General features: G+C 40.8%; 1 protein-coding gene across 1 annotated transcript in view; it reads right to left on the bottom strand.

Annotated features, from left to right (window-relative positions):
• Nucleotides 1–16,717, bottom strand: part of ATXN7L3 (ataxin 7 like 3) — a gene marked incomplete in the record, with an annotated part of 1,421,578 nt that overhangs the window by 1,322,985 nt on the left and 81,876 nt on the right. Inside the window, 1 exon segment of the mRNA XM_044055168.1 lies at nt 9,372–9,425. Within this exon segment, the coding sequence (XP_043911103.1) occupies nt 9,372–9,425 (54 nt within the window).

Below are 16,717 nucleotides of genomic sequence, written 5' to 3' on the forward strand. Positions count from 1 at the left end.
TAAGGGCAGACAAAAGCTGAATAACTGTTTAAAAAAAAAGTGGGGCACATGAATCCAACATGGAAATAAGCAAGAGTATAGAACTAGACAAAGTGATAGATAATGTTTCAAGCTTGACATTAGAAAACCTTTCTTGGAAAGCAGAAGGGCCCCCAGATGTGCCTGAGGCAGTGGTGCAGTGCAAAAGCTGGGACTAAGGTACTACAGAAACAGCTGTGTGTGTGTAGCAAATGCATTACTAGATTCAGAGAAACACATTTTGAATAAAAAAATTAACAAAAACAATTACTTAAAGATTCAAAAGATGTAAACAGACTCAAAGCAAGACTAAGTGTTTGGATGTTTTCATGAAATCTGACTCAGAAGCAAAGTAGCTAGTGATAATATTTTTAGACGGTGTAAGGATGGACTTCAGACATCATGAAGTTTCAGCATGGCTGTAATGTTGTGTGTGTGTTGTAGGGGAACATTATCACTTTGTGGAAATGGATTTGACTGAAGCAATAGTCTATCACTCAGTACTGCTAAAATGGCATTTTCCTGACTTTCATATGAACTCTGGAGTCTGTAACAATGAACAAATTACAGTAATTAAAACAAGCAATGAATTTAAAAGGAATACAGAAATGTTATGCTAGGCCATAAGTGAATTTCAATGAAACAGAATTACAGTTTGTTACATTCACTGGCTTGTCTGCCCCTTTACTTGTGACAGCTTTCTTGAACTTCACCATTTATAGGTTTAACCACCAAGGTCTAAAATGGGCCTGGAGCCCTTACAGATTTTATTTTTTGGAAAAGGGAGAATCAAGCCAATTCCCGTTGAGGTACTAGACCTCATTTCACAAGTGTACAGCCTTTTTCTGTTGGTATGTATTACCGAGACTCGCACACTGGAAGGAATAGAGGGCAAACAGAATGGTGATGCAAAACTCCATGTCATGGGAGAGCCTCCTAAGAAACAGATGCAGAGGGGTTCATTCTTTACCTACTTTTTGGGAATCCTCAACCTCCTCCACTAACATGTCCTTGCTGAAGTAAGGGAGACAGCTGCTGAATTCTGCTCAACAGAAGTCACTCATCATTGGTGAACTCAGCAGGACCAAGTTAAACTGATGCTATCTTAAGACTTCTAAACAGGACCCTATGGACAAGACAAAATATCATCCCTCTTTGCTCTACATTCTGAGTTGCCATAGTGTTTTCAGAATAAGTGGTATGTATGTAAAGTTAGGTCTGAGGCCTCAAAAGAGAGGTAAGGCAGAACCACATGTGGCTGTGAAGTACTGTTGGTCACTCACTGTACTAACTTCATCAACAAAGCTATGGTCCACCCACACTATGCGAGGGCTAGGGCAAAGCCATGGTCCACTCACACTATGCAGGGTGGAAAGCAAAGCCATTGTCCACCCACACTATACAGGGGTAGGGCAAAGCCATGGTCCACCCACACTATGCGAGGGCCAGGGCAAAGCCATGGATCCACCCACACTATGCGAGGGCCAGGGCAAAGCCATGGTCCACCCACACTATGCGAGGGCCAGGGCAAAGCCATGGTCCACCCACACTATGTGAGGGCTAGGGCAAAGCCATGGTCCACCCACACTATGTGGGGGCTAGGGCAAAGCCATGGTCCACTCACACTATGTGGGGGCTAGGGCAAAGCCATGGTCCACTCACACTATGTGGGGGCTAGGGCAAAGCCATGGTCCACACACACTATGCGAGAGCTAGGGCAAAGCCATGGTCCACCCACACTATGCAGGGTGGAAAGAAAAGCCATTGTCCACCCACACTATGCAGGGTGGAAAGCAAAGCCATGGTCCACCCACACTATGCGAGGGCTAGGGCAAAGCCATGGTCCACCCACACTATGCAGGGTGGAAAGCAAAGCCATGGTCCACCCACACTTGTGGGGGGGCTAAGGCAAAGCCATGGTCCACCCACATTATGAGGGGGCTAAAGCAAAACCATGGTCCACCCACACTATGCAGGGGCTAGCGCAAAGCCATGGTCCACCCACACCATGCAGGGGCTAGGGCAAAGCCATGGTCCACCCACACTATGCGAGGGCTAGGGCAAAGCCATGGTCCACCCACACTATGCGAGGGCTAGGGCAAAGCCATGGCCCACTCACACTATGCAGGGTGGAAAGCAAAGCTATGGTCCACCCACACTATGCAGGGGGGGCTACGGCAAAGCCATGGTCCACCCACACTATGGGGGGGTGCTAAGGCAAAGCCATGGTCCATCCACACTATGGGGGGGGCTAAGGCAAAGCCATCGTCCACCCACACTATGCAGGGGCTAAGGCTGTGTTCCACCTTCAGCACCTCTATAGTATCCATCAGCAACAAGTCTAATCTCTCAAATGCATGATTGAGATGGTCTTGTTTAAAGTGAGACCCAGTGCACACATTCATGGCCAGCAAAAAGGACTAAATTCATTTCCCAAAGCAGACTGGAGCACTTTCAACCAAGATTAAGAGATGTCCACCATAAAATAATGATTTCTCCTTAAGACAGCTACAGAGATAGTGGCTGCTGGTTTATTAGAGTTTACACAATAAATGACTTGAGCAAGCAAATTATTTACATCCTCGTTGATAGAAAAAGTTACCATATAACAGTGGGTATCTTTAGCTCGGCTTTAAAGTAACAATGGCATGGGAAAACTTGAAAATTGGAAACCAGATCCTGGCTATCCAAAAATCCAGATGGGGTGAAGCTTGATCCTACATAGCAGAGATCCAGTATAGGTCCCTTCCACCCAGCTCAAAGAGGAACTTTTGAGTCAACTGAAAACATTTACCTGGTACAAGGACAGTGGAAAAGACCTTAGTAGGTTATTTCCACAAATACTTGTGGATTTCCAGTAGTTATGGTGGGTACATACTTCAAAACCTGGCTTAAAAAAGACAGATGGTCTTTAACATACATGAACTTAGCAGAGGGTGCAGATTTCTGCTTCAGAACCACTCCAAAGACAGCAATTAGTCCATGCAAGGTGACCCAATACATGAAAAGAGACTATGAAGCATACAATGGATAAAATTAAACAGAGACCTTGCACCTGAATAATACTGCATCTGCACAATAACTAAACTGAACCAATAATGCAAAGTGATAAGCAGCACACCATTTTAAAAGGATGGATACTGTGATTTAGGATTACCCGATTTGAAGGGATACTTTACAGCTACATAGTTAAAAGCTCACATATGTGACACAAGCGGGGGGTAAAAATAAGGTGCAAGTATGATTTTGTTTTATTTTCCTTAAGGGCTGCATCCAATCAGGTAATCCTAAACCACCTTGTTCTATTAGAGGATCAACTTATCCCAATTAACTCTTGCATTCTTCCACTCTCAAATACATTTCTTCAACTCTTTATTATTGTCAAAAAATTCTCATCTGGTAGATAAAAGTTTGCTTGACCTGTGTATTAAGCTAAAGGGACTAAACACCTTGTTTACTACTAACCACGTTGAAAACACAAACCAAGTAATCCAAGAAAGGAAATCACTTACACTCGTAGCAGGAAAATACTTCTATTTAGCGCTTTCGTCAGTTCATAAAAATGACTTCTTCAGAATACCAATAAAACATTTCCACACACTTTATATACCATCACATGTGGCGCACATTACATCCCAATTAATCAAGTAAACTCTGCAAGTCTAAATTTTAAAGCTATACCCCCTGTTTATGTTAAAAAAATTTATATAAAATGAATTTAGTATCACTTTTACATAAATAAGTAAATAAAAGCATTACTATCAATTACATTCATGAAACCATTTGTTTTTTCTAAAAACAAAAAACTATTTACATTTAAAATGTTTCAACCCTGAATACTGCTGTATTCTAATAAACCTATGTACATTTAAAAATGTGGATATCAGTATTATAAGGTTTGTTTGCATACCTCTTTCCTTTTACAAATGAAAGTCGGATTTTAACTTCAAATAACTAGTGAGAGAGACAACCTCATTCAACGTAGGGGGACTTGTGGTATTAACCCTCAATTTCCACATCATCTCCTTGTATTCAAAGAGTAATTCACTTGGTCCCCCTCTTTCATTGACCTCTATATGTTCCAGTATTGTAAATTTAAAATTGTGCTCTGGAAACCTATTGAGGTGCTTAACTAGGGCGTTGTTAACAGAGGGGGTATAGCTTTACAATTTAGGCTTGCAGAGTTTAATTGGGACGTAATGTGCACCACATGTGATAGCATATAAAGTGTGTGGAAATGTTTTATTGGTATTCTGAAGAAGTCATTTTTATGAACTGACGAAAGCGCTAAATAAAAGTATTTTCCAGCTATGAGTGCAACCTGTTTCCTTTCTTGGATTACTTGGTTTACATCTTATTATCCTTAATCAAGAAGCTTCCATTTTCTCAGTTTTTGTATTACCTTTTGTTTAGTCTCCTCTCACACATCCTATTCTGCCATAACAGAATCCTTTTTAATCCATACATCTAAATACTGCACCTTGTATCCCCTTATGATTGCTGAACCAATTCATACATGGGAACATTACTGCTATAGCCTTTGTTTTGTCTTCACTGAATTTTATATTGTAAAAAGACTTGAAAACTGTCTCAAAATATTCCACAATGCTGAAATGCCCATTTCTAGACTTATCAAGTACAAAACAATATCTGCAAATAAAAGCTAACTTTTCTTGATTATCATACCAATTATATCCTTCAGTTTGTGACCCACTTATTTTCTTTGCCAATGGCTCTACGTATAAAGCAAATAAAGGGGAAAAAGATACCCTTGCCTAGCTCATCTGTCAAACACAACTTAAGCCTAATAAAAACTGCTAAATGAGGAACAGCCCAAAGGCCAGTCAGTCTTGACACTGCTTAAATACTAGACATTGTCTTTGAAAACAAAGGCTCGGAGCACCTTCCAACACCTGGAAACATACAGTCTGATTACAACCCAAATGAGGCAGTGAAAAGCTACAGGTCCTTTCAATATGGTAACGACAAGCTGGCCCACTGGCGGGCATAATGGTATAACTTCAGGCTCAGCTCCTGAACAAGAGCGATATAACAAGGAAGGAAAGGTCTAGGAGGACCAATGGTACAAAAATTTGAAATTTGACAAAAAATTTTAAAACAAGAATTTCAAAATCAGACTTGGCTCAGTAAGGTGCCAAAGCACTGCTGCTGCCTTGCATGTAGAGACTATACAACTCTGCTGTGCCATTTAAACACCAATCCCAAGGGGCCACACAAAGTGCCAGGAATGCTAGGGTGCTATGAGAAATGCTCCTTACACACAACAGTGCATTTATAAACTGGCTGTGACCCTGACAATTGGAAGCAGGCTACAGTTCTCCCAATATACAAAGAAGGTTCTTCCACAGATCAAAGTAGGCTCACAAGCATGCTGTGCAAGGTAATTAAGTGTATCATGGTAGAACTTAATTCACTCACAGGAAACCTTTTCCACAACTAAGCCCAGTACAGTTTTATCACAGATAGATCCTGTATGCCAAACTTCAACTTAAGAGTATAACCTGCCCTGGATGAAGGATTGTCCATGCAGCTTACTTAAACCTAGCTAAAGGATTTAACGCTATACCTTATGATTGGATTCCGCATAAATTCAGGGATCTGACAGTAAATGAAGACACAAGAGTTCACAAGTATTTATATGGTTGTGACTTTGATCTTCATTCCCAATCACCAGTGGAGTCCCTCAAGCCTCTGTCCTGGAGCCATTCCTTTTTGCCATCTTTCTTGAATGCCAAAAACAAATCCAGTGTCTGGCTTGTTGAATATAAAAATAATCCAAAGTATGGCAGAAACAGTTTCCCCCAGACTCGAGACAGAGAACGCCAATGCTTGCTATAAATGTCACAAATTTATTCAGATACATCTGTATCTATAGGTCATATAGTGGGAACTATACCCAACATAGTATTTAAAACTGGAAGCAATCTGAAAAGAATGCTCGAATATGGTAAAAAGGGCCTAGAAGTTAAGGATAAGAAGGGCCCAACTTGTTGTGGCACTTGTAATCAATGTAAAAATATTAATACTAACATTAGAATTAAGATAGATAACATTACCAGATCAATAGTAACTGGTAGAAGAGGGAATTGCAACACTCAACGCATCGTTTACATTGCTACCTGTAATAGGTGCTCTGCTTATTATATAGGAAAAACAGAGGAAATTCAAGACTCGCATATATGAGCACCTATATCGAATCAAGAAAGGGGACCCTACGAATGCGTTGAGTAGGCACATTTTAGAAAAAGGAAAGGATCACTTTTTTAAATTTGCTATTTTAGATCAGATAGAAGTAGGGGATAGAGGTGGAAATTGGAAAACTTATTTGGCATGGGTTGAAAGCAAGTGGCAAATATGTTTGGATGCGACCACACCCCCAGGTATTAATGACCACATCAGTTTAAAGCCTTTTTTAGCTTTGAATTAGGTTGAGGCTATGCTTAGTTATAGTATTAGCCTTAGGCCCAGTTTTAGAACTAGCTCAGTTTTAGAACTAGCTTTGGAATAGAATCTATTTGTAGTTTGTACCCATTTTTGTACAACCCATTTTTGTACAGCCTCTTCTTAGAGCATACTCAAATCAGGTTAAACTTTAGGTTATTTAATTGTATTTAATTGTATTTAAGGTTGTTCTTTATTAGATTTTTTGATTAGGTATTAGTTTTTTGTAACATTTAGATTTTAACATATTATAATGTAAGTTGGTTATGGTATTTAACAAAGTATAAATACTTGCTACTAGCATATCTTGATGTTTGGTACACCAGTATCAATGAAATGAGCTTGATAATGGCTTATTTATTATGCAAATAGAATCACAAGATGCAATATGTTTAAAAGTTTTTAAATACTTTTTAAATGTTTAAAATGTATTATATGATTCAATTATTTAATTATTGTAATGTTTTGGCGCCAAAAATGTTTTATAAGTAAAGTGCTTTAGGTGACAAATGGTTCTGATAAAATCTGGATTCACCAGATGAAAGCGCTTAACCTGAGTTTTTGAGTTCCGTGTGCTGGCGTTTTTTATTGGAAATAAATTTGTGACATTTATAGCAAGCATTGGCGTTCTCTGTCTCGAGTCTGGGGGAAACTGTTTCTGCCATACTTTGGATTATTAGTTGTGTTCATTAGCCGTTTAATTTTTTGGTTGTTGAATATAAAAATGACTGCAGACTTGGGAGCATTGCCCTTAGCCACGCTGACACCACTTCCCTTCAAACAATACTCAAGTCTATTAAACTCTACCAACTTTATATCTGCTAAAAGCAACAGCAAAGTCAACCTATCAGTAAGGTTTCTTATCATCTGATACAAAGACAGGCACTAGGTCCACAAAGCATAGGAGTTGTCCTCCTGATCCTCCATGGAGGACACTGCCAAGCCAGAGAAGTAGCTGCCCTTTTATACAGCTATCACACCAACTACATGATGCTGTATCTTTTTCTCTAACTTATTCACATGGTATGTGGTACAACTAGAGAAGATCACCAAGATTCCATACTCAAATGAGGAAAGGCTCTAGGCTTGTATTACAGCCAAATACTACTTGCAGTTATCTATAAAAGCTTTAAAATACAGACACAACATATGAACTGCATTAAAGCACTCCTTACTATTTAAAACTATTTTTTCTCAAAATAGCCCAAGATGACCTGAATGCAAGAGAAGAGTCTTTTCAAATTTGTTGGCCTAGGAAAGGCTAAAGAAAATCTCTTTCCACAGAAGCGTTTTCAAAAAGGGACTCTTAACATTTTTGGATCATTTTAAACAAGCAAAGTCAGGCAGATTGAGATGAGTGAAACAAAGGTGAGGAGACCAGCCAGTCCAGGTAAGTCTGAGTGATCCCAAAGCCTTCAAAATCAGTCCTGAAGGTTACCAAAAATGGGCCTTTTCAGATCAATTATCTCAGAGACATTCTGAACTGCTTGTTTAATACCTGCATGCAATACAGGTCTTAGCACATCACAGCGCATGAGACATTAAAAATGCATCCTAGTGTGTCACTACATAATCCAAACATGGCATCCAATGGAAGTGTACACTTCCATAAGGAAATGGAGAAAGCTATCGCTAGGAGTTGAACAAACTTACAACTGCTTGTCTTATTCCCCAAGGGGAGAAGGCAATCTTTGGTGTTATGTGGAGAGCCTCTTAATCTAAGTGCCAAGAATCTTGGCTACGTTATGTATCAATGAGCATGACAGAGTCCACCGTCTACAAAAAGCAACTGCAAAGACAATATCAGTGGAAGAAATACGTTGCAGGATCCCCTTAACATATCTGCTAAAACTGGCAATTATCTAGACATCTGAATAATAGGCAACATTTTCCAAGTTATTACTTGCAGAACTTTTCAGACAGCCACTTCAGTCATTTTCCTTGGAGCACTTACATGAAGCTGGAGAGACTAACAATAGCTGTGGGTCATGGAACCCAATACTTCAAGCCATTTGTTGTCAGAAGCCTAAACACAGTGCTCCTTGTGGTTTGTACAAGGATATTCAACAGGAGATCACACATCACAAATCTTACCAAGTAGTAACTATATAAACCAGCAGTATTTGTACTCTTCACCCAGGACACTAATCAGCTAAGAATGGTGCAGCTACTACTTCAGACCATCTTATCAATTTTTTTATAAATAAATGTAATTTTGTGAAGTAAAGCATAGACAGCTGTTCTATTCAATTCTACTGCTTTGGGTATGTATATGCAGTATTCCCTAAGCAATCACCCAAGTCTATACACATTACCTGTAGCCCTGGTGGCAGGTACAGCAAATGGGGTATATTCTTTTATTTCAGACTCTGAAGAGTAGTAATTACAATTTTATTTCAGACTCTGAAGAGAAGCAATTACAATCAGAAAGTTTACAAGTGTGTGAAGTAAGATCCAGAATCACGTGCCACAAAATCACTTTAATGCGTTAAGAATCAACTCATCACATGCTGAAAACGTTTTTCTCCACTTATGCACTGCATTCCTTTAGTATTGCTCAAGTTTCATTAAAAACACCCAATTTCATTGAAATGCTGTTATGATCAATAACAAAGATCTTTCATAAAAGCTCTTTGATTTACCTCTACAGGCTTTCTACTCCGATAGAAGACGCAAAAAAATTAAAAGCTGGTTACACTATTCAAATTTTACCACTTTAGTTAGCTTCAATGAAATGTTCTCCTAGATTAATATGGCAAGGTACTTAACAGGTGATCCAGCATTCTGTTCTGCATATACCTCTAAGGAGACAAACCACTGCTTCCATGAAATGCAAAATTAACAATTCCTTTTGGTTCGAACACATTTTGGAACAGATTAGGAACACTCACCGTTTCTTAGGAAATTTTCTGCAATTATCCTGAAAGGTGTCCTTTAAAAAGCTGCTGGTGGGATGTGCAGAAGAAAACAAAATTACATATGTATACATATCCATTCATACATATGTATGTATACACACACACACACACACACACACACACACACACACACACACACACACACACACACACACACACACAGCAGAAACCTTTTAATTCAACATTTAGAACAGGCGAAGACTCAACACTTCTTTGTTAAAGTACTGCCAGCAGTTTACAGTGCAGAAAGTGACTTACATAACAGCATGTCCACCTAACTAAGTCACCAAGCTTTGCTTAGGGCATCTTTGCCTCATATGGCAGCTTCTCGTTTTCTACCAAAAAACAAAGCACATATTTCTAAATTCATCTGAAAAGTCAATAACAGTTTAGGAGACTGGAAGGAAAAGCCTTACAGCAACAATATGAGGGGAACAATGACAAGTTTTAAGAACGCATGAGGTAAGCATTGAGTTGTTGTGAAAAAGGAGGCAGGTTAAACAATGGACCAGCTGCATTAAAAATATGTTTACAGCCAATCAGCAGAATGAAGAGGACATCTAAACTACCAACCCAACCCTGTCAAAAAAATATCCAGATCACCAGTCTTCTGTCATGGCGATAGCACCCAGTTTTCTATGAACATTTTTCAGTTTGTGCATCTTATTCTTTACTGTCTTGTGACAGAAAACTGCTTCTGTGGCAAATTCTCTCATCATGAAGAATGATGGCTTCAGGCAAGCAAACAGAGGTGTGTGCTTGCTTCAACTAATAGCATTTTTTGTGAAAGGTCTCCATTAAAACAAAACAGTAAATTCACAAAAATAAAAATACAAAAAACTAAACTCATTATGAGTACAGCTTAAGATATGAGCATTTCCCCAAATGTTGTTGGCAGATTAACTCAGAATTAGTAATATTTCTACACAAGCAATGATGAGGCTTAATTTTGCAGTAAGCTGTTAAAGAATTAAGCATAAAACTGCCTTCGTGAAAACGGTGTGGTTTCTGGTTTCAACAGCATGTGTGAAAAAACAGTCCATATTTATGAAGCATACTAACACAAATGATATTCTACTGCATGAGCATGCAGAGTGGGAAAAAAATCAAGGTCCCTGCTGCAAAGAAAACTGCTCATAAACAGTGCTTTGAATTTAAGGTCTTGAGTCACTTCACCAGATTTCTACAGCTGCACTTTAATAGCATTTTTTTCCTGGTGATTGCAGTTTCTTTCCTTGCCCTGCATTTCAAAAGTATGTTTACGGTCCAATTCTGATTTTCTTGTGCTGCATTAACAATCTCTTAAATTATCTTTCACAGTGGTAACCCATTCTAATCCACCCTTGCCTGGCAGAACAGTCAAAGGTCTACAAGATACTGCATTCAATGGAGTACCCATTTAAGGATGCATGGATTCTTTCTTCCATACAAGATGGGAAATTAGGTTGTGTATGCAGGAAAAACACAGTAAACTGCACAAGTGCTCCCCTAGTACAAACTTGTCCACATTTACAAGGGGCAAAAACAGATCCCTACAGGGTGAAAAACAGGTTATGCTTAGCATTTTTACTATCCCATGCTTCACCTAACTTTCTCTGTACTACTACAACCACACATTGGGATGAAATTACTCTACTGGTAGTAGAGGCAGAGTATCTGCCCTAGAAACTCAGGCCAGCTCAGGTATCACAACAGGAGGAATGGGAACGAGCCTCATTTACTAAACCCCAGTGAAGATTAGAGAGATGTTCGCAGGACATACAAAAGCAACTTTCTTATGTGCAATGGTATCACTGATGACTCACATAACAGGGCTGAAAATTATAATCAAAAGCTACAGCTCAACTGCAAATATGATGCTTCACTTGTTGCCAGCTTTCCTCCACCACAGCAAATAGCAAAACATACCTAGATGACTACAATGAATTCTCTGGTAGAAGGGGAATTCACCTAATAGAAACTATTAGGGTATTAAATAAAGACCCTGCAACACAGGAGTATGAAGCACCTATATGGAAAAGTTAAAGGAATTCATCTTTTGATAAGGAAACTCCTTCTAGGCATCAATTCATTTTCAGCAAAGTGCCAAGGAAAAGAGCTTCCAAGTAACAAAAGCAAGTCAAGATTAATTCAAATACAGAAACAAAAAAATAAAAACAAAGCAAAGTACAGCTGTGTAAGATCTTGCCAAACACTAGATGTCCTATTTATCACTGCTGTAGTACTCCAGACATTTGTGTTGTCACCTCTGATGTCTGGCAAGGGAACAAAAGCTTTACCCTACATAGGTCGTATGTCCGACACATGACCTCAGTTCACAGGTGTTGGGAGTATAAAGATGGATGTACGAGCGTGGTTCCTCAGACCACCTCCATGCCATTGGCCTGGAGACTGGTCAGCTAGAAGGGGTGTAGCTTGAAACTGGAAAGAAAATTCCCCATACCTATATAAGATAGCAAAGTCTAGAGCACAGGAGGAGAGATATCTAAAGATGGAAGTAAGAGAAGAGGGGGTGGAGGATGGGGATGGAATACTGCAACAGTGATCAGTAGTTTTTACACAGCTGTATTATGTCCCAACTTAAATCACTGTTGGGCGACTCCTACAGCTGAAGAATGGATGGCTATTGAGAAGAACTGCCCAGTAGTCCGGAGAGGACTGAAATAGTGAATGCTGCCCTGGACTTAAGCATCAGTTTTGTAGTGTTTGGTGAAAATGTGTACAGAGGACCAAGTAGGTGCCTCCAAGATGGACCTGCAGTCTTTTCATTTATGAAATGTCTCTTGAGGAAGTGACTGCCCTTGTGGAATGTGCATTAAGGCAACAGGGTAAAGTCTTACTTTTTTCTACTCACACAAAGGTAACAGCCTTTTAAATCCAGTTAACAACAGAGTGTTTATTAGACTGGCTGCCCCAGCCTATGGGTTATAAAAGATACAAACAGCTGGTTAGTCTTTAAGGATTTAGTTTTGTTTAGGTAAAGCCTGAGTTGCCTGTGAATGTCCAGAGTAAGTATTATCCTTTCCTCCCCTATTTTGGGATTGGGAAAGAAGGTGGGAAGATGAATGGCCTGATAGAGAGATAGCTCATTCACTAATTGAAAGATGGGTTAGCCCTAAGAGTCACCTCGTCTCTGTGGAAAAAAAGAGAAAAGGGAATCATCATGAGAGCTTGTAGCTCAGAAACCCTTCTGGCAGAGGTGAGGAGAATGATTTTCACAAGTACAGAATTTCAGAGAAGTGGAAGAAGTTGGTTCAAATGGAAACAAAGTAAGTTTTTCTAGCACAAAATTAAGATCTGGAGAAGGAGAATTGGGTTTCCTTGGGGATTAAGATGTAGAACTCCCCTAAGAAAAGGATGATCTCCAGCCTAGCCATACGTGGAGGGCTAAGAGGAAGGTAAGTACCAACATCAGACAAAAGCTTTTCTGGATGAGTAGGCTACGCCTGCTCGAAAAAGCTCACAAAGACATTGCAGTACCTTAGGGACCTGTGCTATGAATGGGTCCGGACTATGTTTGCAGTACCAGAAAGAAAACTTTTTCCACTTAGTCGTACAAGATTTTCTGGTAGCAAGTCTCCTAGCCTGTTGTAGAACTTGTGCAACCTCTTTAGAGAAAAAATATCTTTGATGGATTTAAAATCCTATCATCCATACGGTCAGGTTGAAGTAGGTTAAGACTCAGGTGGAGCAGGAATCCTTTTTGCTAAGTAATCAGGTCTTACTGCAGAAAAATCCTACTGTAATTTCCTTTTGCTACATGAAACAGCAGGGGGTATCAATGTTGCCTCGGCCAGAATGAAGCCAACAAGAGGAGTTTGGGCATTTCCTTTCATGCTCTGAAAATAATTTTTGGAAGAGGAGGCAAAGAAGGGAGGGCATAGAGAACTTCCATGTCTATTGGAAAGAGAAAGCATTTGTCTGACATGCTGTAGGACAAGGGTCCCTTGGTGCAGAACTGATGGTTGCCTGGTGAAACAAAAAAGTCTACTTGAGCAGTGCACCACGGAAGTGTGATGTTGTGGAAGACCTCTCTGCTCAAGGTCCACTCATGGGGTTCTTCCACATTATGACTTAAGCAGTCTTCTAGTGCACTGTCTCGAGAGAGGGTGGCTGTGGTTGTGAGCGTGATGTTCATTTGTGCTGACACACTCCAAGCCTCCTGTGCTAACCTGAAAAGTTGGTAAAACCTGGTGCCTCCCTGTTTATCTACAACATAATGCTGGTGTTGTTTCTGTACACTTGGGAGTGGTCCTGGTCTCCAAAGAGGGGTGAAAATCTGAACAACCCTCATTTCTTTCTGGTAGATCTTTAAGGAACTGGAGCTGTCATTTTCCCTGCACTCTGTGTGACCCTGTCCAAGCCCCCATGCCTCATCGAAGGTGCCAGTGTAAACCTATTGAAAAACAAGTGGTGGTGTAAAAGCTAATCCTTTGTTGAGGATGACCTGTCCCTTCTACCACATATGGTCCTTCTTCAGACAAGGGAGGAGGGGAATCGGTGTGACCAAGGAGTGACACTGCTGTGAACACACTGACTTCGGGTACTACTGAATTTTCTTCATGTGGAGTATGGCCAGGGGGAGCACAGGGATGCTGTCTGTCATGAACCCTAAAGCCTTTATCATCTCCTTTGCAGAGCAATGGGTTGCAGAGGAGAGGTCCTGGAACTAAATGAATAGGCTGAGAACCTTCTCCTGAGGCAGGAAGGCATGCATTTTCTTTGTGTACAACCTGCATCCCAGAAGCACCAGGTCCTGTGTAGGGACCATGTATGTGTTTTAGTTGTTTACAGTGAAACCCGGAAATGTCAGAAGATAGAGTGAACTGAAGATGCTGAAGAAGGCGGCTGTCCAAGTAGGGGAAAACTCCGAATCCCCAGAGTGCGGCAGAAAGCTATTACAGGCATTAGGCACTTTGCGAACACTGTTAGGGCTATGGACAGACCAAAAGGCAAAGCAGTAAAATGAAAATACGAGAAGCTAGAGGAAAACCTGAGGAATCTCCTGCAAGAGCAATACATAGGAATGTGTAGGTAGGCATTCTTGAGATTTAATGAGGGAGGACAAAAGGTAAAACAGTCTGATGAAAGAATATCTTGATAGATGGTACCGTCAGGTAAGTGTTCAGGCTAAATAGGATTAGGAGAGGCTATGAGGCCCCTGCAGAACTGCAGTGGCAAAGCCTGCTCTGGATTTAGAGTAAAGAGGTAAGTGGTAGTGCTTTGTAAAAGTGTGCACTGAACTCCAAGTTGCAGCCTCTGAGATGTCTTTGGTTGGTACTCCTCTGAAGAAGGCTGCTGAAGTGGCTGCTGCTCTAGTAGAATGAGGCCTAATTCCCTTAGGCACTGATTTGCCCTGCTGAGAACAGCAGAAACGGATGCAATGGCCTTATCCATTTATGCTCTGTTTTGAGATAGACTTTCCTTGTGATCCTGCAGCATATGACACTAAAAGTTGCTCAGTCTTTCTGAAAGCTTTAGTTCTGCCCAAGTAGAAGCATAGCTGCCTGTGTATGTCCAAAGAATGCAGAATTTTCTCACCCTTGTTCTGTGGATTTGGATAAAAGGTAGGCAAGTGAATGGCTTGGTTGAGGGCCACACTGGACACCACCTTAGGCATAAATGTTGGGTTTGTCCTCAGAGAAACCCTGTCTGGATGAAAAATAATAAAAGGTTCCACAGCCATGAGTGCTAGTAACTCAGAGACTCATCTTGCAGAGGTTATTGCTAGGAGCAGAGCTGTTTTCCAGGATAAGAATTTTATATCCGCTGTTGAGGCTGGCTCAAAAGGAGGCAGTGTGAGTTTTTCCAAGACATAATTGAGGTCCCATGCCGGAATTGGTGCTCTCCTTGGAGGCCTCGTGTTTTTTGGCCCCTCTGAGGTACTGCCTTATTAAAGGATAAGAAAAGATAGGTGGTTCCGTATTTGAATGGGCAGAAATGGCAGAGGCATGAATCTTAATTGATGAAAAAGAAAGGCCTTTGTCCAGCATCTCAGTTAGGTATTGTAAAATCTGAGGGATATTTGGTACATACGTGTCAATGCCGTGTTCTTGGTTCCAAGCACAGAATCTCTTCCATTTTTCTGCATAAGAATTTCTGGTACTGGGTCTCTTGGCCTCCAAGATAACATCCCTAACAGCTTTTGAAAGAGGAGTGTTCTGAATGGCTACATTATCCGCCATGCTGCCAGATTTAAGGTCCTGAGTTGGCTGTGCAGGATCTAATTGTTTTGTTGGTTCAGCAAATGAGAAATTTGAGGCAATATCCATGCTGGACCTTGAGACAAGCTCTTTAGGATTGGGTACCAGTGTTGGCGTGGCCAGTCTGGTGCAATCAGCATAATTTTTGGCTTCTCTTGTATGACATTTAGGAGTACCCTGGGAAGGCGAGGCAGTGGAGGAAAGGCATATACAGTTAGTTTTTTTCCAGCTGAAGGATAGGGCGTCCACTCTCCATGCTTGTTTGTGATAAATCCTTGTGCAAAATCTCTGTAATTGACAGTTGTGAGGGGAGGCAAATAGATCTATGTCTGGGCATCCCCATTTCCTTGCTATCATGCTGAAGACTTGTGGATCCAGTTTCCACTCGTGGGGATCCATGAGGTTTCTGCTTAGTTCGTCTGCCAGAGTATTTGTTTTTCCTGGCAGGAATTGTGCTTGCAGGTGAACTTGATAAGTCAATGCTATGTCCCATAAGGTCATTGTTTGTCTGCAGAGGGGGTAGGAATGTGTACCTCCCTACTTGTTTATGTACCACATGACCGTAGTATTGCCTGTCTTTATTAGTAGCTGTCCTGGATGAAGTAGATCCTTGAAAGCTGTCAGGGCATTCTGAACAGCTAGCATCTCTTTTCGATTGATGTGAACATGCATCTGGCTTGCAGGCCATGTGCCCTGAATACATTTTCCTGCCATATGGGCCCCCCAAGCATAATCTGATGCATCCATTGGCAGTGTCTGGCTGTGGGTAAAGTGAATGGCAGACCCTTGTTGTGGTGACAGGCCTCAGCCCACCATCGAAACTCCTGTTGCAGGCAGGGAATGACGGTAATTGCTATCTCCAGGCTGTGGCAATGCTGAGTCCAAACACTTTTTAGATACCATTGTAGTTTCCTCATATGCAGTCTGGCATATGGAATTTGTAGAATGCAGGATGCCATGAAACCCAAGGCCTGCAGGATTTTCCTTGCAGATAACTGGGTCTTTGTTGCCAGTTTTTTGAAGTAAGAAGTCAGTTGCTTTTGTTTGTCTGGCGTGAGATAAGCCATCTGGGCAGTTGTATTTAAGCTTGCACCCAAGAATATTATCTCTTGAGAG

The sequence above is a fragment of the Protopterus annectens genome, chromosome 13.part0, assembly GCF_019279795.1.
Source record: "Protopterus annectens isolate FY-2018-M chromosome 13.part0, PAN1.0, whole genome shotgun sequence".
Classification (NCBI taxonomy): Eukaryota; Metazoa; Chordata; order Ceratodontiformes; family Protopteridae; genus Protopterus; species Protopterus annectens.